Raw genomic sequence first — 24,133 nt, forward strand, 5'->3', positions numbered from 1 at the left:
TTGGGAGGAAACTGCAGCTGTCTGGCTTCTTCACATGCCTGTGGACAAGCAGCTTCAAGGAGAGATAAAAAGCAGAGGACTTAAACTGATCCCAGCTGTGCAAGCAGACTACACCCAGTAGGGAGTAGAAACATTAGATTTCCATCTTGGGAATACACAGTGCCAGGGATGGAAGCCCTCCCCAACTCAAGTTCTGGTATAAACATTTGGGAACTTTGCTCTAGGTTCCAGACAACCCCACCAAAGTCAGCTTAGCAAAGACAACACTTAAATTATTCACACATTAAGGGGTCTCGCAAAAACAAAAAGCAAAATGTGTGACCAGTAAAACCGCAAACCAACCAAATGCCTCTTCTCTACCTCCCTCAAGGCCCTCCTGCCTGCCTGGATTGCGGAGGACGAGGGCAAGAAATGCTCTAGGTACCCAAATATACATCTCCAAGCTGTCTGGATCTTGTGCAGGTCATGAGGGAGATATGGCCAGATGAGAATCTCACTGGTGGTGGGAGGTTGTACCTCAGATTCTACTGTGTGCATGTAAAAGTGTGCTGCTGGCATTAACCATTAACACTAGGCCCTGGCAGCTCCTGCAATTTGGGGTTCTCAAAGGAAAAGGAATCCCAAATGGGGAATGTTGATGTCTAAGTCACAGTGGTATTGTCAAGACAGGACTTGGGGGCAGAAGATCAGGGCCCCACTCAGCAGAAATGAGGAGGAGAGACCCCCAAATACAGCAGGACTGACTTACATTTTGAGGTCAGTGAAGTAATACACATCACACAAACACACACACTGTCCAGAGTCTAAAACTAGCTAGCCGTGCCACTGCTAACAGACCGACCATGGGAAGTGATATCTCCTTTTTGAGAGGGGCTGGCTTTCCAAGAGATCAAGGCAAGCCACCCCAATGACAGAAAGGAGGACTATGGGACTCCCTTCACACTTTTAGGGCACAATCCTATGCATGTTTGGACAGAGAAAAGGCCTACAACTCCCAGGCTGTTCCATGGCTGGCTGGGGAATGCTGGGAGTTGTAGGCCTTTTCTCTGTCTAAACACGAATAGGATTGTGCCCTCAATGGGTCTCAGAGCAGGGAGGGGGCCTGGTGTGTCCAGGGACAGCCACGATTCTATATCTGTTTACTACCACATAATTCCACTACACTATCAAAATGACAAAATTAGGCTTTAAAAGATTAAAACTGCAGTGGTGTAATTATTATCACAGGACTGGAATGATGATGAATTACTAGCTTCCACATGCTTTTGTGACTGCACTTTGCTTTGCCCCAACTTTAGTTTCTAAAACATTAAAGCGGCAGTAAAGCTCTTAACATCCTACGTATACTTGTGCATCTAGTGAGGCATATCTTTCTTTAATATGCACGAGTTATAAATGCAGAAAAGAACAAGGCTCTGTCTGTGCAGGAACCGTTTCCCCCTTAACTGCCATTAAATGTTAGGTCTGACAGTCACCAAACAGAAGCAGCTGTTAATAAAAAGCAGCAGAAATGAGGGAACAGGCCCCATGCGGGCAAGGCTTTCAAAGCCCAAATTATTTCACACACACACAAAGCAGGCAAGATTTCAACTAGCTTCCCACTTTGCAGTGCAGTAAAACTGAGGTTAAAGCTCTGAAAATTGCAGTCAAACTATAGCTGCCTGAGGTAGGACAGCACAGTCTGATTACAGTTCAGACACAGACAGCAGGTTTTGCTCAAGGTTTGTGCTAGCCTGCTACAGCCAGATCTGCCTCATTAAATGAAAGCAGAGATCAATACCGCCAGCCCAGGACCCAGACGAGCACTGGACTTGCTGTGGCTGTATTTGCAACGGCCCCTGCTTTCAAGATGTGCCAAGATTCACATTTCTCTTTGCTTCAACACGTACAGGCCCACAGCTCTCCCCATTCCATGTTTCTGTGCTTTAAAGGCCTGAGCACGCATTGTCCTGTGTAGTTATTTAGCATTTCAATAGTTGGGCACGCAGCTATTTTCCCTTGACGGTTCAACTGCATGCTCCCGAAGGAAAAATGAAATAGCCAAATGTGAATTTAGTGACTGCTTTTCCTGGCCCCCTTTCTCCCCCCTCCTTTTAAGGTCCCACGGTTCTTTGCAGGGCAGTGCTGCATAGCTGCTGGCCCGTGAAAAGAATCTTGTGGGCAATGGAATACTTTCACGCAAGGGGTGTGTGTTTTGTTGTCTACGCACATGTGTGTGTCTGCTGGTTTATGACAATGTCCTGTTTTAACAAGGAGAAGAACAGCATCTGGAGTGCTTTCTGAAAATGGTTCACACCTACAATAGGATGGAAATGGGACCAGGCACTCGTTTCTTCCATTCTGAACCACCTGTCTTTACAGAGGAGTACAGAAAAATAGCCATGTCCAAAACTTACAGGAGCTGCTTCTTGTGATAGAGTTTGGGCATTTGTTAGTCTTCTATTTTTTCCTCAGGCAGGTTGATGAGGATTACGGGCAGAAGAACCATGAAAGATAGAGTCATGCCGCTGGTATCCATCCACAGAAGGACACAGTATCAAGCTGCCATGACAGGTTTTCTATGATGGGAATTCTCTCTGGTGGACAGAGACAGTAGCTGAGATTTCATCGAGAAAGGAGCTAGGAAAAGTATCTGAGCTCAAATCTGTCACAGCACAAAAAACAGGATAAGCACCACCAGTAGGATAACAAAGAGAATGATAATTGCACACCACTGCCGCCGATCTGCAAAAGAACATGTATGGGTTAGTCCTTTGCTCCCCAGAAAGGAGGAAGGAGGAAGAGCTTTCCATGCACTGGTTGCCAATTTGCTTTAGGTCAGAATTCAAGGTGCTGGTGATGACATTTAAAGCCCTAAGTGGCTTGGGACCTCGATATTTGAGGGAGCGCCTCTCCCTATATATGCCAGGCCGAGGATTGAGATCTGTTGGAGGGGCTCTCCTCTGCGTCCCAGCAGTGTGAGACATATACTATGGTGGGACGTGAGAAAGGGCCTTTTCTGCTGTGGCACCCCAGCTGTGGAATGCCTTCCCCTTGGAGGCCTGATTGGCAGAGACATTATTTTCATTTCAGTGTCAAGTTAAAACATGGCTTTTCACCAAAGCCTTTGAGGGCCAACTGAATTCCCTAAAATTGCATACTGTCGTAACTGTTTTAGATTTTTAAATTGGTATTATGCTTTTAGCTGTTTAAATTGCTTATTGTTTTATACTGTTTAAATTGATTTTATCCGTATGCCACCCTGAGATCTTAATGATATAGGGCAGGATACAAATGTTTTAAATAAATAAAGAGAAATAAATGCAGTATAGTGCTAGGATCATAGAATCACAGAATAGTAGGGTTGGAAGGGGCCTATAAGACCATCGAGTCCAACCCCCTGCTCAATGCAGGAAACTAACTAACTAAGGCCTAACTAAGGCCCGAAAAGCCAAAAGTGTAAGAAGACATGGTGGTAATCGGAGCCTTTTCAGAAATGGCCACATTTGGAACAATTCAAGAGAATGAATGTGGCACATAACATAGGTACACCACCAACAGTATGCTCCTTAGTATACAATCTCCGTGACTCAATGGGCATTGAGTCTTGGACTCATTCTAGCTGGTGGTAGCATCTAGAGGGCTTGATACCTAAGCTCTTTGTGCCATCACTTACTTAAACCCCCCTGAACACCTAAATCTCATCAAAACTAACCACAAAGAGAAAGACAAGTATTTTGGGGGCACAATCCTATGGGGATAGTTGGCCGCCTCCGAACTTGGGAGGCTACCGACTATCCAGTACAGGGTGGGTGGAGCACAGAGATCTTCTCTGCGCTCCGGTTGCCCTGCATTTGTGGCTAGAGAGCCAATTTTGGTTGTCTAGGCAGGATGCCTGGGGTGGGGGGGAATGGTGCATAGGAAGTGTTGTAACAGTGCTTCTGCTGTCCCGCCCCCTCCCCCAGGAACCCCCCCATCCTGTGCTGCTCTTCCGAGCGTGGAGCCGAGGACAAACCGCGTGCCTACAAGACAGTTTTCTGGGAACCGAGCTTGGACTGCTGGCTCCAAGCTCAGTTCCCAGAAAACTAAAAATCCTACGGCTGTCTAGCTGCTGTCTAGTGGTCATGGGATTGCGCCCTTACTCTTTGTTTCTCTTCACCCTTGTCCATTGTTCTGTAGCAGTGGTTTTCAGAAGTTCTACTTCAAGGAATGCTTTGGAACCTATGTGTGCTACAGGGGATTCTGAGGCATGTTCTAGGGTACACACATTTTACACAGTCTCACTAGCACCCCAAGTGAAGTGTAAGAGTGCCCTGGAACTGCCTACACATTGCAAGGGAAAATCCACAAAGCTACAGAAAAACTGTGTTTGGGGCTATTATCGATTTTTTCTCACTGATGAGCTTCCAAGTAACCCAAGGTTTCTTTGGAATACATCTTGAAAGCCACTGGTCTGCAACATCTCTTCAGAGAAAAATACATCCTTTCCTCCCACTCTGCTGAAAGATTAAGATCCCCAGAAGGGCCTGGGTGATGGCAACTGAGCTGCAGTTCTCAGTATCCTTCAACAAGAGGAATTAATGGAGAACCTTGGGAAAATGTGTGGGGATGAGAATTTGAAGAAGGGGTGCTCATATTATGCCTACTGGTGAAGCTAGAAAAACAAGCCCAAAACAACGTGTCCACATCAACAGAGCGGCATCTAGTTTGTATAGCTGCCTTAGTTACACCAGGGTACACAGACCATGATTTAAACCCACAATCCAAGAAGTCGTCAGAAACCTCAGAAGCCACCTGTATACATCTGAAGTTTACTTCTGGATATATACCCCTTCATGGATCACTGCCTTGTTGTGGTGAAGGGGCTTACGTAATTCAGTGAAGCCATAAGCTATGCCGTGCAGGGTCACCCAAGATGGACAGGTCACGGCGGAGAGTTCTGACAAAATGTGGTCCACTGGAGAAGGAAATGGCAACCCACTCCAGTATTCTTGCCAAGAAAATCCCATGGAACGTATCACAAGGCTAAAAGAGATGATGCCGGAAGATGAGCCCCTCAGGTCGGAAGGTGTCCAATATACTACTGGGAAAGAGCAGAGGGAATTTCCAAGAAGCGCAAGGAAAAGTGAAGCGGCTGGGCCAAAGCCGAAAGGACACTCAGCAGTGGATGTGTCTGGTGGTGAAAAGAAAGTCCAATGCTGTAAAGAACAATATTGTTTAGGAACCTGGAATGTCAGATCAATGAATCAAGGCAAGCTGGAGGTGGTCAAACATGAGATAGCAAGATTGAACATCGACATCTTGGGAATCAGCGAACTAAAATGGACAAGCATGGGCGAATTTAATTCAGGTGACCATTATATCTACTACTGTGGGCAAGAATCCCTTAGAAGAAATGGAGTAGCACTCATGGTCAACAGAAGGGTGGGAAAAGCAGTACTGGGGTACAATCTCAAAAACGATAGAATGATCTCAGTACGAATCCAAGGCAAACCATTCAACATCACAGTAATTCAAGTCTATGCCCCAACCACTGAGGCTGAAGAAGCTGAGGGTGATCGGTTCTATGAAGACCTACAACACCTTCCAGAACTAACACCAAAAAAAGATGTCCTCTTCATCATAGGGGATTGGAATGCTAAAGTAGGAAGTCAAGAAATCACCGGGATAACAGGCAAGCATGGCCTTGGTGTACAAAATGAAGCAGGACAAAGGCTAATAGAGTTTTGCCAAGAGAACACACTGATCATAGCAAACACACTTTTCCAACAGCACAAGAGGCGACTCTACACATGGACATGGTCAATATCGAAATCAGATTGATTATGTACTTTGCAGTCAAAGATGGAGAAGCTCTATACAGTCAGTAAAAACAAGACTTGGAGCTGTCTGTGGCTCAGATCATGAGCTTCTTATTGCAAAATTTCGGCTTACATTGAAGAACATAGGGAAAACCACTAAACCATTCAGGTATGACCTAAATCATATCCCTGATGAATATACAGTGGAGGTGAGGAATAGATTTCAGGGATTAGACCTGATAGACAGAGTGCCTGAGGAACTATGGACGGAGGTCCGTAACATTGTTCAGGAGGCAGCAACTCAATCCATCCCAAAGAAAAAGAAAAGCAAGAAAGCAAAGTGGCTGTCTGATGAGGCTTTACAAGTAGCTGAGGAAAGAAGGGAAGCAAAAAGCAAGGGAGAAAGGGGAAGATATATCCAACTGAATGCAGTTTTCCAGAGAATAGCAAGGAGAGACAAGAAGGCCTTCTTAAATGAACAATGCAAAGAAATCGAGGAAAACAACAGAATGGGAAAGACTAGAGATCTTTTCAAGAAAATCGGAAATATAAAGGGAATGTTTTGAGCAAAGACGGGCATGATAAAGGACAAAGAAGGCAGGGACCTAACAGAAGCAGATGAGATTAAGAAGAGGTGGCAAAAATACACAGAAGAACTATACAGGGAAGATCTTAATGTCACCGATAGCCATGATAGTGAGGTCACTGAACTTGAGCCGGACATCCTAGAGAGTGAAGTCAAGTGGGCCTTAGGAAGCATTAGTAACAACAAAGCTAGAGGAGATGGCAGTATTCCAGCTGAGCTATTTAAAATCCTAAAAGATGATGCTGTTAAAGTGCTGCACTCAATATGCCAACACATTTGGAACACTCAACAGTGGCCACAAGACTGGAAAAGGTCAGTTTACATTCCAATTCCAAAGAAGGGCAACGCCAAAGAGTGATCAAACTACTGTACAACTGCGCTCATTTCACATGCCAGCAAGGTTATGCTCAAAATCCTACAAGCTAGGCTTCAGCAGTATGTGAACTGAGAACTACCGGAAGTACAAGCTGGGTTTCGAAGAGGCAGAGGAACTAGAGATCAAATCACCAACATTCGCTGGATCATGGAGAAAGCAAGAGAATTCCAGAAAAACGTCTATTTCTGCTTCACTGACTACGCTAAAGCCTTTGATTGTGTGGATCACAACAAACTGTGGCAAATTCTTAAAGAGATGGGAGTACCAGAGCACCTTACCTGTCTCCTGAGAAACCTGTACGAGGGTCAAGAAGCAACAGTAAGAACCAGACATTGAACAACCGAGTGGTTCAAAATTGGGAAAGGAGTACGACAAGGCTGTATATTATCGCCTTGCTTATTTAACGTATATACGGAGTACATCATGACAAACGCCGGGTTGGATGAATCACAGGTCGGAATTAAGATTGCCGGGAGAATTATCAACAACCTCAGATATGCAGACAATACCACCCTAATGGCAGAAAGCGAAGAGGATCTAAAGAGCCTCTTGTTGAGGGTGAAAGTGGAGAGTGCAAAAGCTGGTTTGAAAGTCAACATTAAAAAAACTAAGATCGTGGCATCTGGCCCCATCACTTCCTGGCATATAGAAGGGGAAGAAATGGAAGCAGTGACAGATGTTATTTTCTTGGGCTCCAAGATCACCACAGACGGTGACTGTTGCCATGAAATTAAAAGACGCTTGCTCCTTGGGAGGAAAGCTATGGCAAACCTAGATGGCATAGTAAGAAGCAGAGACACCACCTTGCCGACTAAGGTCCATATCATCAAAGCTATGGTTTTCCCAGTAGCAATGTATGGCTGTGAGAGCTGGACTATAAGGAAGGCTGAGCGCTGAAGAATTGATGCTTTCGAACTGTGGTGCTGGAGAAGACTCTTACGAGTCCCCTGGACTGCAAGGAGGTCAAATCAGTCCATCCTAAAGGAAATCAACCCTGAGTGCTCATTGGAAGGACAGATCCTGAAGCTGAAGCTCAAATATTTTGGCCACCTAATGCAAAAACTCTCTGGAAAAGACCCTGATGCTGGGAAAGACTGAAGGCAAAAGGAGAAGGGGACGGCAGAGGATGAGATGGCTAGATAGCATCACCGATGCAATGAATATGGACTTGAGCACACTCAGGGAGAGAACGGAGGACAGGAAGGCCTGGCATGCTATGGTCCATGGGGTCACGAAGAGTTGGACACGACCTAACGACTGAACAACAATAATATAGCTAGTGGAGATCTCAAACAGGGGTGATGACAGAAAGGTTTTAGAAGCTTTAGAGTAGCAGGGATGGGCAATTCAAAGCACTGTGAGTAGGATCCATAGTTCTGTATGCGGAACCTCTGTGATTACAGGGAGCTATATCGTGTAAGGTTGGCATAGGTTCCTAATCCCAGACACACTCTTCATTCAAGCTGTTGTGAAATCTCAAGTGTTCACAATTCCTGAGCACCTTTCACCAGACTGAAAAGAGGGGGCACGTCGAATGCCTTACTGGAAACAAATCATTTCATCCCCCTGCAATGATAGAAGACGCAACACTTTGTTACACATTTCCATTAGTTTCCAGGCTACTTACCACTGGTCATATGGGACACTTTTGCAAGCTTCTTCATAACGTTATCTAGTCGTGTCTGAGTGCTGTCCATCTCATGAGAGAAGTCATCCAGCATGCTGGAGCCACAGGAAGAGAGAGGAGAGAGTATCCAATTAAGCTATGGACTAAGCTTTGAAACTTAGACTGACCTTGAAACGTAGCATGGGAAGAGAGGGCAGATCTGGTAACTACAGAGCAGAGTAGACAGGACATGGGAGTCACTTGAAGCATCTAACAGCTTTAAAAAAAAAAACTTGGCTGGAGCTGAGAGGGTCATCTTTTTGGAGGATGCTCTGATCATGGCACTCTGGCTGAGATTCTTGCAAGTGTGGCAGGGCCAGCGCTCCCATGAGATGGGGTGAATCCTCTGCCTTAGGCAGTGGAGCAGGAAGAGAAGCAAACTGCAGGCTCCTTCCCCCCACCGCCGGATGTACCTGCTGCCGCCACCTCCACCACCTGCTGTGGCTCGTCTCGTCTCCCACCCCACTACCCCACTGCTGCTGCTGCCCACTCTGCAGATCCTCTCAGAGCGAGTGGCCAAGCTCTCTGAAGAGCCACGTCGCCCAGAAAAGTGGGCAGCCAGCCCAAACGCCTGGCTCTGAGGGGTCCTTCCTTAAAGCCAGGCACTGTGGGAGGACGGATGTCCCTGGAGTGCCTCCACTGCGCCTCCCACAGTGCCTGATCCTGAGGAAGGACCCCCTCAAAGCCAGACATTTGGGCCGAACTGGCCACTTATTATGGCCGATGTGGCTTTTCAGAGAGCAGCGGCAGCAAGAATGGCAGTGGGGATGTAGGTGGAAGGTGTGGTGTGGCGCAGAGATGTGGCACAGCAGGGGGGTTGGGTGGGGGGAGATGCCACACATGGAAGGGGGTTTGCGGGAGAGACGCGACAGGCAGCGGTGGGGAGACTTGGGCAAAGTCATGGCATGTAGCTGTGAGGGGAGACGTTAGAAGTGGTGGGGTGTGGGGGGAGACATAGTGGAGGGGTGGGGAGACGCAGCAGAGGTGCACATGTCCTCTCCCACCTCAGGCAACAGGAGAGCTTGTGCTGCCCCTGATGTGTGACTCCCCCTCCTTGCTTTCCATCGCAACAGACTCCAACTGCTGCCTCCAAGGGGAATGGAACAGGAGATGCGAGGGGCTGCATATAACAAGGCTGACGGCCTACAAGCTGCCCACCTATGGTATATAGTAAGAGTATAGTGGAAAATCATCTAATTGCCTGATCCTCTGTGCTGGCTCTTTCAAGTCTTCCTGTATGAGACTGCAGGGTAGTAAGAAAAATAGACTGGCTTCTTCAAAGTGTTTTTTCTTTGTTTGCTAAACAATCACCACAAGGAGGAAAGCAAGGATTTAACAGCCCCTTCACAGCCCCTATCAGGGCCCATATGCTGATCTTTTAACAAAAACACCAGAGGACTTCCATTTTGCTGTGTGTATAATAGGATGTGCCCAACCTCCCTGCAGCATATACACTACTGAGAGAGATGGACACATGTTTGAAATTGTGTTAATACCCTATGTAGTTTGTCACATGCAACAAAGTTAATTATAAGCAAAGCCACTCTTATTAGAGTCGATGTTACAGAAGAGTTAAATATTACTGAAGGGCCAAATTTATGTACTTGTGTTCTAGACGTTGCATAGAAAATGTGCAAATGTCTCCCAACGGTACTGAGGCTTTCGGTTGTTAAATTAAAAGCACCTGTGGTCTTGAGCAGGGATGGGGGATGCTTAGCCCTTTCCCACTCCAGCCATTTCTCTGCTCACAACTGGCTCCCCAAGCTATATTTCTACAGGTACACTTATCATTCCTTAAGGCATATTGGCACCCCTTAACCCTCACCCATGGCTACTTTTCATTAAAAAAACATCCTCGAGAGACTGTTGCATAACACCTAGCCAGGGGGGCCCTATGACTGCATAGAGGGATGGACTAAGGACCAACAGGGGTGCGTGCTTGTGCAACACTCTGATGTAAAGTTTGGGGTAGGTTAAGAAAGCATCCCAACAGTCTTGGTTTTTAAGCTCCATAGGTTTACTTGCCTGGTGTAGGGAGGAATTACAATAACGGACCACGGAAACCCCTTAAAAAGCAATGACACCACTTGCTAGATTTAATTTCTGAGAAACAACAATACTTCCAGAAACAGAATAATGTATTTGTAAATAGACAAGAGAGTCCGTTAATACCATCCCTTTTAAATGCCCACATTTACTCTTTTTTATCCCACTGTTTACAACACCAAGGAAGCTTCCAAACTTGCAAGCTTATTTTAAAGATGAAGTTTAGCATGAGACACAGAACTATAATTGCTGTATCAATTCAATAAACATAACTTAGGCATGCCCCAATAACTACTGCAGCACAGGAAAGTAAATATTCAGAATTCTCAGTAAATACCAAACAATCTGGAGGACTTCAGTCTAGATAAGGCAGGCAAACTATTTTTTGGGAGGCGAGTTATTTTTAGTTTCCCCCTCTCCCCAGCAGAACTAAACTGACTGCTTTTGGTCCTGGCCAAGGAGCCCTGAGAGATCACACTGAAGGTCCATCTAACCCAGTACTTTGTTTCCAATAGTGGCCTTTCATGTCTCAGAGAAGTCCACAAGCAAGGCATGAAGTCAACAAAAAAACTCAATCTAACTGCTATTAAATTTTACAAAATTTTACAAAAATGTGTTTTAATATACTCACACTGCTTGTTCATCCAGCTCTCCCCCAATGCGCTGGGACATGTTCTTTAATACTCCAATGCTGCCAGAGACCAGCTCCAACTGTTCATCTTGCTGTTCAATGATTAACTGGTACCCAGAAAAGAGGTGGTGGTGGTGGTGGGGATTAATGTAGTTAAAATCCTGCACCCAACTACAATTGGCTTGGGAGTTCAGAGTGGTGAGAGCAGCTCCTAACCTACCCAATCTTAATTTCATGAGCACCTAGAGTCTAGCTGTAAGGGGAAAAGTACAAATCTTTCATCAAAAAAAGACTGTAAGGGGAGACACATGCACATGGTCATAGCTTTGTGTCTCAAATTTCCTCTTCAGGAGATCTCATTTTCTAAAGGGTATCCCTACCTCACATGTATCTTTGCCCTGAACTCAGAAGAAGGTGGAATTCCTTCAATCTTGCTGTCATGCACGGTATGTTTAGTCTCTCCATAATATGTATTATGTATTGAACTGGTGGCTGCTAAGAAGAAGTATAAAGACTGAAGACAACTCTTAGCAATGTTGTACTAGCAGAGTTAAACATGGTCTTTTGTGTACCCAAACACTTTAAACATCATGTTTTATACTAAATATGTGTCAGCTGCCTTGTCCTTGGATAAGAACAGGTGCCTAGCCGGCTTTGCTTAAGAAGCTGAACTTTTTGGTAAATGGGGATGGGGGTAAAGAGCCTTTTGGGAGACAATGGCAGAGGTACATAATAAAAGAGAGGAATTTGAGGGGAGGGAGGATCAGGGGCTATGCAACCCATAAAAGTCAGGTTTGGGAATTGTGCTCTTGGGGCATACATGAAAGAAAAGGCCCGTTTCATATGTGCTGTTGGTACTAAAGCTCTATGTCTCCCCTGATCCCCCTTTGTTCCTTGTTTGGATGCTGTGACAATGTGTGTGTACACAATCATAACTCTGTCCACTCCCCAGGTTCCTGTTGCCCTAGGGCTCAGAACAGAGGGAACAGAGTAACATTCACTCTCCTCATGGTGACCCTGTGAATCCCACACCCTCCCACTTGCAGGTCTTTCTCCCCTTTCTTTCTTTCTTTCTTTCTTTCTTTCTTTCTTTCTTTCTTATTTATTTATTACATGTATATCCCACCTTTCTTCCATCAAGAAACTCAAGGTGGCTACATGTGGTTCCCAGGTCGTCTCCCCTCCAAGCACTGACCAGACCCAAACCTTCTTAGCTTCAGCAAGGTGGCTACATCACATGCCTTCACACCATGCCCTATTTCTATCACCTTCTCCTTCCTCCCCACCCCTGTACTCTAGATGGGGCTATGCAGGCTATACATGCTTGTGAATTTTACCTAATGTCCTGGAAACCATGACATTCCTGGGGCAAAGCTTTATCCGGAAACCCCGTCATATTAGTGGCTGGCCAGCCAGCATGATTGTCTCCCCACCCTCCACTCATATATACATACACAAAGTTGCCAAGACAGAATGTGTAAGATCAGCCAAAGGAAATACTCTACCTGCTGCTGTGCCTGCTGATCTTCAATGAAATGTGAATTTGCAGACTGCATTTCTCGATCCAAACGGACATACTTGTCGGCTCCAGAACTCCAGCTATGAGTTCCACTTTCTCCCAGAAGTACCTGCATTTATTTATTTATTTATAAATTCATGAGTCACCTCTCAGCCCAAATAGGGCCCCCAAGGTGATTCACAATTAAAACTTAAAACAATGTCAAAACTGGAAGCATCACCACCAGCAGAATTAAGAGCAGGAGAGAATCTTAAAAACAGAGTGCGGAGTGCAAACATTTAAAATACTAAAAAGCCCTATGGAACAAAATCATTTAACAGCCTACTTAAAACTGAACAAAGAAGGGGCCAGCCTAACTTGCTTCGGGAGAGAGTTCCACAGACCAGGTGCTGCCACAGAGAAGGCCCTATCCTGTGTTCCCACCAACCTAACCTCTCTTGCTGGGGGGACATGCAGAAGGGCATCCAAAGAAGATACAGGAGGAGGTGGTCTTTCAGATATCCCAGCTCCAAGCCATTTAGGGCTTTATAGGTGAGCACCAGCACCTAGAATTGTGCCTTGAAACAGGTCAGCAGCCAGTAAAGTTGATACAAGACCCATGTAATATGGTTAACAAAACGTGTGCCAGAAAACAATCTGGCTGCTGCATTTTCCCTTTGCTACGGTTTCTGAACACTCTTCAAGGGCAGCCCCATGTAGAGTGCATTGCAATAATCTAACTGGGAAGTGATTAAAGCATGGATCACTGTGGGCAGATCTGCCTTCTCCAGGAAGGGGCATAACCGGCAGGATCCTCCAGGAGCAATGCTGAGCCCAGAAGCACCCCCAAGTTGTGAACCTGATCCTTCAGAGGGAGTGCCACCCCATCCAGAACATGATGTACTTCCAATCCCAGAGTAAATTTTCTAATGACTAACAGAACCTGCCTTGTCTGGATTGACCCTCAGCTTGTTAACCCACATCCAATCCATCACTGTATCCAGGCAATGGTTCGGTACTTCCACAGCCTCCTTGGCATCAGTTGACAAAGAGAGACAGAGCTAGCTATCATCAGCATAGATGTGAGACCCAACCCCAAAACTTTGGATGACCTCTCCCAGCAGCTTCCTGTACATGTTAAAAAGCACAGGGGTTCTCTGGGTCCCCAGAGGCTAAAAGGTCAAGCAGTACTCACCCCGCACCACCTTCTGGGAGTGCTCAGCCAGGTAAGATTGGAAACACTGCAATACAGTGCCCCCAAGTCCCATACTGGCAAAACACCCTGGGAGGATATCATGGTGCTGAACGCTGTTGAGTGGTCCAGCAGACCCAAGAAGGGCGCACTCCCCCTGTCTAATTCCTGGTGTAGGGAACTCTTTCAAGTCCCCAAACCTGGCCAGAACCCAGATTGGAAAGGATCCAAATAATCAGCTTAATCCAAGATGGCTTGGAATTGAATCGCCACCGCTTGCTCTACAAGCTTTCCCAGAAAAGGGATGTTGAAGACTGGCCAATAGTTATCTAGGGTGGTGGGATCCAATGATTCCCCGCCCCCAATTGGCCTTACCACAGTCTCCTTTAAAAGACTTAGGACACATCCCTCCCCCATGGAAGCATTTACCACCATGACCAACCAGCTGCCCAATCCCCCTCCTGGATCTATTAGTCTCCAGAGAATAAATAAATGGGAAATAACTAGGTAGTTTCTGAATATAGAGAATAAAACTCTCAAATCTGAGCACAACACATTCCCCAAATCAGATTTTAAAGGATAAAAGTGCCAAGGAACATGCTGTCACTTTTCTGAATACTGTGCATGCAACCAGCTGGGCCTCTTTCACTGCTGATTTTCAAGCAGATCATTCCAAGCACACCCGCTGAGGAATACTGGCAACTGAAAAGTTTGCACTTGCTTGAAGCTAGGTAGTTAAGCAGATCCTGAGGTCACTTTTGCCAATTGGAGAGCCCCATTTATCATAGTCTAAGCTGTGGAGTTTAACCTTGCTGGTTCAGGACTATGACAAAACAAGATGAAAATAAAAGCTCTGATTTCCAGAACACCTTGAACTTGCAATATTTCACATGTGAAAGCAAGACACATTTGAATCTAGGACTCAGTTTATACACCCCTTCAAAAACACATGGATAAGAGTCCTCTCTTTGGCTGGAATTCAGAGAAGGGGAGAAGAGTCCCATCTGCTACTGTCCTGAGCTGTAAGTGCAGGACAGGTTCTGGGAACTGACTGGCTTACCCCCCACTCTGACAGAAAAGAAAGGAGAAGAAGCTGTTGCTGCTTCCGCCCTACACAAATCCATCCTCCACAAAAGTTATAGCTATTTTTGGACCGCAAAAGTTGCTCTCTTCGGGCAGTTGCCTTGTCAGGGGGAATCAGCCTGGAGAAAACAGGAACTCCTTCTTCCCACATGTTTACGTGAATGCATGAACAAAACGTGTTTTTGCAGACTTGTTATGCCCTTCTTGCTGCCTCAGCTTCATCTGAAACAAGGGGACTTTTTTTTTTTAAAGGACTAATGCACACTATTTAAACCAGGCATGCAGAACCTCTTTCAGCTAATTTAGTTTAAAGCTCTAAGTTTAAACTAATTTAGCTCTAAGTTTAAACTAATTTAGTTTAAAGCTCTAAAGGAGAGGGATTTCAACCTTTTAGAATACAGGAAAAATGCACAAAAGCCAGGAAGCCACCCAATGATAGGTGGTTGAGATGGGGCCAGCAGAAGGGGGTGTGGCCTTCAGGGGAACCCTGGAGGACCAGACTGTAACCCGTGGAGGGCCAGCTTTGCCCCCGGACCTGAGGTTCCATACCCTTGATTTGAACCCTAAATGCCCAGTACAAATGCCACAGCCACATGTAACAATTTCTGCAGTCAAATTAGAAAGCACTCTAGCAGCAATACTAACCTGCCGGTTTTTCCTTTCAGCCAGTGCTTGAACAGAAGTATTTGACATTTGATCCTTCATATCCTATTTAGATGAAAAAAAACCCACCAAAGTCCCACATTAAAATTGTATTCTAAAGTTAGCATAACTGACAGGCATGCTGCTGCTGCTTTTAAATAAATGGCAAGATTTTATGTGATATTGGGTAGTCCAACTTCAGTGCCTTCTTTTTTCTTTTTAAAAGGGCATCTGCTCACAAAAAAAAAACTTGTGAGAACTGTGTCCACAAGTAGGTATTTGCCTGGACATTTATTTTAGCACATGAAGTTATATTACCAAGTTTGTAAGTAATGCTAGTTAAATTTAGATTATCAAGACCTACTAGTAATACGTTTCACTGAATTCAACAGGATTTACTTCTGAGTAGACATGTATAGGACTGCTCTGTAAGTAACACTTATGAGCCTCCTTCCTAGAACCACATAGAAAGGACTTAGACACAAAGTATGGCTGCTTGTGTATCTTTGACCAGTGGGCATTGTGAATAAAAATCATCAGTGAGGGTACAACTCAACTCCCAAAGCAATACAGAGACTCCACTAGGTAAATATAAAAAACCCCCAAACAAATGCAGGTTACTTTACTATTTGCTTCACCACAGAGCTTGTTTTGACAAAACTGCTGCTGCAAAAGGATGCTGAGTTATATTCATCAGGCAACGCTGAAGTCTGGCATTAATGTGCATTTGGAAAATCTTACATATTTTAGTCCCAAAAGTTTCTTGCAACTAAACTCCGTGAATCTTGATCTAAACTTTAGTGTTTCCTGCTGAATATAACTGGCATACTGTCACTACAGTTGTCCTGTATAAACAGACATTATGCTACCCTATGTGTGAAGCAATTAATAAAGTAACCCACTTTTTTTTGTACAGCCGCCTAATGGACTTTCTGCATTGCTTTGGGAGTTGATCAGTGCCCACACTGGCATTTATGCCCCCGCTCCCTTCCTGCTGTATTAAGGACTCCAGGTGTGCTGCTCAGCAGGTGGGAAAGTGAGGAAACTGAAGCTGCTGCTCTGCTACAACAGGTGAGCCATTCCTCGAAGGACAGTGAAGCGGTTCAAAACAAAAGCTACCATGCATAGCTAATTTACCCTAGAATAAGATACTGACCCAGTTCGCACAACACGACAGCCCACCATGGCTTAATTTAGCTGCGAGAGCTTTCCTGTCATGCATGGCAGCTGTGGGTGCTCTTTTTCCACGGCGCCTGCAGGTATCCCTGCATGCCGCCATTTGCTATGTCATGCGACTCCGGTGTCGTGGGTTGTTTGAGAAGGTTGACAACCCTCAAATAACCCTAAATCAGGCTATGGCTTATTTGAGGATGGTCTACAGACTCAACGCCAGGATCACATGACACAGCAAGCTACAAGCGTGCTGCCACTGCCACTTGTGTATTCAAAATGGTGGCTGGCAGCTCCACGTAACCCTGCAGGGAAATTATCCCTCAGTGGCTTAGCGTTACACATGAACAGGCCCACTGTATTCAATGGGAATGCTCATTAGACTGTAGCCTTAGTAATGGTATCTCTTTTTAGCATAAGACTGTTAAAGCCAATGTTTTCAAGTGATTTCACTGCTAACTAAATGCTGGTACTAACCAAACACTGCTTCTTGCCTCTCACTTAAGACAGGTATTTTGAGTCTTAAGGCTACAATCCTGAGACCTAACCATGGCCAGAAGGATTTCTGGCACAATGTATACATATACACAGAGAGACACACACCTGCAAATTGCTTTTGAAGCTCTCGCGAATTTTGCCCTGAAGCACAGATGGAAGTGAGGTGTTGTCATTACAGAAAATGTCAAAAGCCCTGATTGGATTCATGGAACAAGCTGTGCAGCAGTATCTGAAATGTTATCTTTTGAGTGTGATTCTGTATTTCTATTTCATTCAAGGTGCTTCCCCAATGCCCAAACTCTCAGGTTTTATTAAAACAGAGATAAGTGCTGCAAGCTATTTTTGTCTGACTTGTCCTTGGAAAAACTGTACTTCACAATCACTGTTCTTTTTTTTGTTCTTGTTCAGCTGTAGCAGTTTTCAGGGCTATGTTCATGTTTCCTCTTAATGTCATGGTGAATTAGAGGCTGTTTTACTCTAAACAAGTAACCATGATTTCTTTGTTCTGTATTGTTGTAACCTCCCCAAGAAACTCAAATGCCTTACCCTGACCACCTGCCGTGTGCTTGTGATGAAGGCTTTTCTTACACCCAGTTCTGTTGCATCAAGGTTGAATTTCCGAGGATTTGCTTCAACAATGCGTTGAGAATAGCCAGTTAAGGAAACTATATTTGATACATAGCTCCCACTTGTATGTAAGTATTATTAATAGGATTTTTTTTTAAAGATCCATTTTTCTACACACACACACACACATCCAGCAGAAAGGCTTTCTACAGACTATAAACTTTGTGTAGAAAATGTGTCCAAGTTTTTGTGCAGGTTTGACTATTTTGTTTTATATTTATGTATTTTATTTCTTGTACACTGCTTTGGAGGCTTTTGGGTTGAAAAGTGGCATTAAAAACACTTTTACTTCAGAATTATAATTTGAACAATTCCAATGTCCTTGGTTGGCTAGGTGCATGTTATAGCTATTAAAGGTCTCTGCCTCTAATAATGCTTTCTTTCTGTAAACTATAGAACATGTGGAAGGAAGGGACAAAGAAAAGCAAACACAAACAAACTCTTGAAAGGATAATTTATGATGTTACAGAGGTACCCACTTTCTTACTTCAGCAATATCTTCAGTGTAAGTTATATCTAAACTTGTTTGTTTATTGGATTGAATAACTTGCGTGTCAAAATCATCTGGTGTCTTGGATAAATACCACGTATCTATTGGTCTGAGAATCCAAAGGATATTAATAGTTTCATCTAAGTCTTCAAGATCCCACTCAATGCTCCTTAGGTTGTTCCTTAACTCGTTAGTGGTCCAGTCAATTTCTTCTCTTGTAGCTGTGGATGGATCTTGCAGGAGCTCTGTCCATCTTTGGAATAGCCCCTGGGCAGTGTTCACTGCCTTCTGAACTTCCCTGAAAGTGAAGGGGAGGGAAACATTAACAAATTATTATCAGTGTGGAGGATGTCAATATGCAACCTCTGAGCATTTTGCACTTATATATGCCTGCACTCAAATATAAACTGTTTTAAGCTTCGCCTTGAAAATGCTGGTCTATGGCTGCAGAACTGTGAGCCAGTTCATATACTCTACAATGATTCTCTTCACATGGAAATCTGCATACACACATAATCCTTAAACATTCTCATAAGGTAATATGTACACAACTGTGTGTGTAGGTCCAATCTGTGTAGTCTTTACCATTAGTATGGGGGAAGGGGGACATTAGATTACACTAATTGGGCCCATGCCTATGTCACAAGCTAGCTTAAATGCATGGTAGAGGGTATGCTCTCTCACCTCTCTACTACACAAAAGTGATAGATGTGCTTAGTGAATGTGCTTAGATCAGCCCCACCAGTGTTTGGGAAAGAAATCATTGATCTGGATGACTTAACTTGTTCATGATGCTTAGCACATTTAAACCCTGCATCTATGAAGACAGAAAACTTATTTTTGAAGAGTCATCTAGAACTTAAAAACAATGGTTCACAAGTATCCACATTAGCTTTAGAGGTTTTGTGAGAAGCAATTTTATTTCCATGTAGGCTGTCAGATTCATTGTTTAGTCATTAAAATTCATAGTTTGATTAGTCATTAAACACCACTGCTATGTATGTGCTCCCTTCTATCAGCAGGGAAACATTACAAATGTTATTTTAAAATGCCCATCCCTGAATCTTTTAGTTTTCTGATAAAAATAAAATCCAATGCATGTCTATGTCTAGCTATCTGTTCGCTCTGTTGCTTGTTAACATAGCTTCCACTAATCTTGTGTACTCTTTGAATTGGACTTAATGGACATATTTAAAGGGAAATTGAAAGATCAGGTCAGAATTAACCATTGTACATTGGAGGGGGGATGCATTGGTAAAGTTGAAAGACTATCCTTAGAGGCTGGGCTCTGACTGTGGTGGGGGACTCTGGCTGGATGTTTTTATTGCAAACAACATGTCGAGGACAGCCTACCCTACATCTAACCTCAGACAAACTGTTCGAAAGACTCGCATGAAGCATGGCCTTGACTACACCACTTTGCAATGGCTAAACAATGCTTAATATGCCCATACCAGATTTAGCATTCCTTTCTGCTTAACTTTCCATAACATCATTTCCACTAGAAGGGGAGTTTCCCATTCATGAACTTCCTTCTGTAACAAACAATTGTGTGTTCCTCCATTTTCCTATATGTTTAACATACATCTCTGAACATTAGTTTGTCAGGGACTGTTCAGCTGGAACAGACTTTCAATTCTTTCTTTAAACCCCTGAGCTATTTTGTAACCACCTGCAAACCTTCAAAGAATATATAATTCTGTCCTTATAATTTGCTTGATAGAACCAGCTTTTCAACTTCTATCCATCTACTTGACAGCTGGATCTGAAGAAGCAAAAATCTGTTTGCTGGAAATTTACAGAACCAAGCTATTTGTGTAAGATTTCACTGACTACCTCCAAGGCTATTATGTCTCTATCAAGTTAGTTTTCTAGTGATGGGCTATATCACACACACACTCTCTCTGCAAAAATTAACATTATTAAAAACTTGGCCACCTAAAACAGACACACCACATGCTATGGCAGCCCCTTCATGGAGCAGTTAAACACAGTGATATTTACCAAAGTGAACAAAGTAGCAAATGCAAGACACGAGAAAGCCGATTGTGGACTTACTTCAGCAACCACATTTCAGCCTGTACTCCCACAAGAACCCATTCAAAGTCAGCAAAATATTCATACAGTTGAGGATGTATGCCTGCAGAACATGACTCAAATCCTACTTAATATAGAAAATTGTCCTTGTGCACATAAATGTTATCAATTTTTATTTTTTAAAAAAACAATGTGCTATAGGGAGGAAGAGGGGAGGAAAGGCTAAATTTTCCTGGATACAAAATGTACATCTGCATTTGATATTGGAAAAATCATGGTGCCCTACAGCACAATCATAACTTTGCAGGAAGAGAGCTGGATGTGCAACAGGTGGCGAACTGCACTTTCACTGTGCAGAAATGTTCCACCTGAAAAAGCAGATTATAATTCTATTGAAGAGCAACACTTCAGCCCCATGTATGGGCAGAAATAGTTAGCATCCGCTAAATCATAATTTAAAAGGCAGTTAAAGGATGCTGAAGGCATCATAATGGTTAATTTCCAGAGAAAGGTACCAGGGCTCAGGCCTGGGTGTGAGGCTTACTATCTGCCGTCAACAGAAGCACTGCTTCCTTGATTTTGTGAGAGAACAGAGTACAGAGTCACGGTGGTGAGAAGACACCCTCTGTTCATGCTCAGAAGAGGTACTTTTATTATGGCTGTTTCACTTCTTATATTCCATTCACAAAGGCCAGAAACTCACCAAATTATCAATAACTGAAAGAAAGGATGGGGCAGGGCCATGTGGGAAAGCTGAGGGGCCACATCTGGCCCCCGGGCCTGAGGTTCCCCACCCCTGGGCTAGATGGACAAAATAGTCTGACAGCATTAGGCAGCTTCTTATGCTCCTAAGGATCTCAGGTACCAGGGCTGGACACAGAGCTGCTACCAGGCAGTGTGGACAAGAGCGGTGGCAGACCAATGGTCTGACTGAACGACAGGTCATGCCACACGAGGCTGTGGACTACCCCACGACGTAACACAGCCGGAGCAATTTCTGCCACGTTTCCCCCGCGCCTTGAAAGAAACACACGCACACACCCCGCACGCAGAAAACCAGCACCGCAGGAGGAGGGCTCACACGAAGCGGTGCTTCTCGATGTGCTGGATCGGGACGGATGCGGGAGGTGCTCTTTTGTTCTTTAAGGTGCGGGAAGCACCCAGAAATACCGCCCTGGGGCTGATGCGGTCCCCAGGGGCGCCCCTCGCTGCGTGCCACGCGCAGAGCGGCTCGGCCCAGGGCCCCCCAGCCCCGCGAAGCTCCCTCCGTCCGTCGCCGGGCACCCACCCTTTCACCACAAAGAAGGGGTCCTCCATGGACATGAAGCCTGGCGCCCCGCGCCGCGCCCGCTCGAAGCGCCCCCCGCGCCGGTCCCCGCAATGGGCGGCAGCCGCCGCTCTTCTCCCTCGCGGGCGGGCGGGCGGACGCAGCGGCAGCAGGACCCCCCCCCCCCTTTGTGTCCGCGCGCCCGTCTTCCGCCCAGCAGGTTTCGGCCGCCCAAGCCGTAGGCGCCCTTCCCACGTGACCGGGGGTACGCGAGACTCCCCATTGGAGGGCGGGGGCGGCGACCTCGTATCACGTGAAGGGGGAGTCGCGGAGGCCCCGCCTTTTCACACAGGCCCGGATGTCGGCGGGGCCGAGGGTCCGTGCTGGGCGGCAGTCGGAACGCTCCGGGAGCGACCCAAGGGGCTGGAGGCGATCCCTCCACATAGGTGCCGCGCCTTGGGGAGCTGCGTGTGAGGTCTGCCTGGCTCTGACTCAAACCCCGAGTGGGAAGAAGGCACGAGCCGGATCCACTGAATCGAAAACGGATCCTGATGATTTCGTTTGATTTTTGCAGGGAATACCCCGCAAACCACTGCCCAGTCGCAGAGCATACGTGCCACCACGGATTGAACCATAAAAACCACCGATCCGGCGCTCCTTGGCCCTGGCACGGCACAGAAACGAGGATCCGCCGCGCGGATCCTCGTGGCCTCATGATTTTCACAGGGAAAATCCCCCAGACCACAGTCCATTCACAGAGCACATCTGCCTCCGCAGTCTGAACCATAACAGTCACGGATCTGCCACTCGTGGGGCCCTCTATGGCGTAAAAATATGGATCCGAGTCACGGATCCTCATGATATTTACAGGGAAAATCCCCCAATCCGCCGTCACATCACGGCTTATCTGCCTCCACAGACTGTCATGTTGGCTCCGCTGCGGCAAACAAACATGGATCCTCTGCATTTTGCCAGGGATGGGCAGCGTTGGATTCTGCCCTTAGATTCCACAGGTTCAGTCCAGGGCACCTTCTGGTCAGATATTGCCTGGCTCAGTCCGTGGTCACAGATGTGTTGTGTGATTTGGGGGGATCTTTTGTAAAAAATGCAGAGGATCTGTGTCTCGGATTCATGTTTTGTGCTGTGGTGACGCAGGGAATCACTATATACATGGTTTTTCTACTACAATCCCTGGCCACAGATATGATTTGTGATTTGACAGTGAGTCATGTTGTATCCACTGTAAAAATCATGAGGATCCATGCGCTGGATCCACGTTTTTGCCTCATGGGGGCACCCACAAGTGCAGGAGCCATGATTTTTCTGGTTCAGTCCATGGAGGCAGATGTGCTCTTGTGATTTGATTGTGGTTTGGAGGATTTTCCCTATAAAAATTAGGATGATCCATGAGGATCTGTGCCTCGGATCCTTGTTTTTGTGCTGTGGTGGTGCCAAGGAGTGTTGGATCCATGATCTTTATGGTTCAGTCCACGGAGGCAGATATGCTCTGTGATTGAATGGCGGATTTGTGGGTGTCCTCTTTAAAAATCATATGAAACCATCAGGATCCATTTTTGATTTCATGGATCCGATTTTTACCCATCTCCCATTTCATTGTGGAGATGGCCACAGCCATCTATAGTTTGGTAGGTGGCTACCAGAGAAAGGGCCTTTTTGGTGGTGGCACCCAAAGTGTAGAATTCCATTCCGAATCATGTTTGCTAGCCACTTTCATTAATATCCTTTCAGCATCTGGCAACATCTATCCTGTTTTCTTGAGATTTTCTTGGCATTTAGTTGCTTTTATGGTTTTGGTTCTTCCCCTTGAAATCAGTGTTGATCTTCTCGGAGGCTTTTATTCTTGTTTTAGCTGAAGCTTTTAGTGTGTTTATAAAAGAGTTTGGATCATTTGTTTTTATATTTGTATTGCTAGCTATCTTGGTGTGTTTTTTAATAAGGCGAGAAACAAATTTAGAAAATAATGTTCAAGACCAGGCGTTATAGGAGTCGGCTGTACAGCCAGCATGGTGTAGTGGCTAGAGTGCTGGACTGGGAGTCAGGAGATCCGGGTTCTAGTCCCCACTCGGCCATGGAAGCTCACTGGGTGACTTTGGGCCAGTCACAGACTCTCAGCCCAACCTACCTCACAGGGTTGTTGTTGTGAGGATAAAATGGAGGAGGAGGAGGATTATGTACGCCACCTTGAGTTCCTTGGAGGAAAAAAGGCGGGATATAAATGTAATTAATAAATAAATAAATACAGAATTAAAGTGAATCTAAGCCCAGTTTGTTCCTGCACTGATCCATGTGGGTAGCTAATTGTTAAGTATAAGGTTCACCCAAAAGACATCATAAAGTCTCAGCTAACTTTATTTGGAGACCAAAGTATAAGTGTATAGGATTATATCCAACATTATACTAGTAGAAAAATGGCAAGGCTTGGTATTCTTCTGTTAGCAGTTGCAATGCCTTGTACAACACCTTGGAGAACAGCTTGTGCATTGGCTTGCAGAATAGCTTGTGCAAGCGGAATCAAAGTATTGG

The 24,133-nt window shown here is 45.2% G+C and overlaps 1 protein-coding gene across 4 annotated transcripts; it reads right to left on the reverse strand.

Annotated features, from left to right (window-relative positions):
• Positions 1 to 1,191: 1,191 nt before the first annotated feature.
• On the reverse strand, positions 1,192 to 23,823 carry STX6 (syntaxin 6). 4 transcript variants are annotated; one of them, XM_084851291.1, is made up of 8 exons: positions 21,611 to 21,846; positions 18,414 to 18,583; positions 17,715 to 17,809; positions 15,504 to 15,566; positions 12,591 to 12,713; positions 11,086 to 11,192; positions 8,370 to 8,464; positions 1,192 to 2,724 (listed from the first exon to the last, which is right to left on the reverse strand). In XM_084851291.1, exons 1-8 carry the CDS (start codon positions 21,643 to 21,645, stop codon positions 2,648 to 2,650), a joined length of 765 nt encoding a protein of 254 aa, XP_084707417.1. In that variant the 5' UTR covers positions 21,646 to 21,846; the 3' UTR covers positions 1,192 to 2,647. The 4 variants fall into 4 exon arrangements, with proteins under 4 accessions (XP_084707417.1, XP_084707413.1, XP_084707414.1 ...); XM_084851287.1 differs by having other exon boundaries at positions 21,404 to 21,846; XM_084851288.1 differs by having other exon boundaries at positions 1,268 to 2,576; positions 21,404 to 21,846.
• Positions 23,824 to 24,133: the final 310 nt, after the last annotated feature.

This window comes from Heloderma suspectum, chromosome 4 (assembly GCF_057233095.1).
Source record: "Heloderma suspectum isolate Gila_16-S chromosome 4, 16-S_ref, whole genome shotgun sequence".
NCBI lineage: Eukaryota > Metazoa > Chordata > Lepidosauria > Squamata > Helodermatidae > Heloderma > Heloderma suspectum.

Bases quoted from the DNA above. Each gene is read 5' to 3' on its own strand.
- STX6 (XM_084851287.1), bottom strand. From the start codon at position 21,645: ATGTCCATGGAGGACCCCTTCTTTGTGGTGAAAGGGTGGGTGCCCGGC. The intron at 15,567-17,714 runs GTAAGGCATTTG...TCATCTAAATAG, and splicing joins GCACACGGCAGGTGGTCAGG to GATATGAAGGATCAAATGTC. The intron at 8,465-11,085 runs GTGAGTATATTA...CTGTGGCTCCAG, and splicing joins GAGCTGGATGAACAAGCAGT to CATGCTGGATGACTTCTCTC.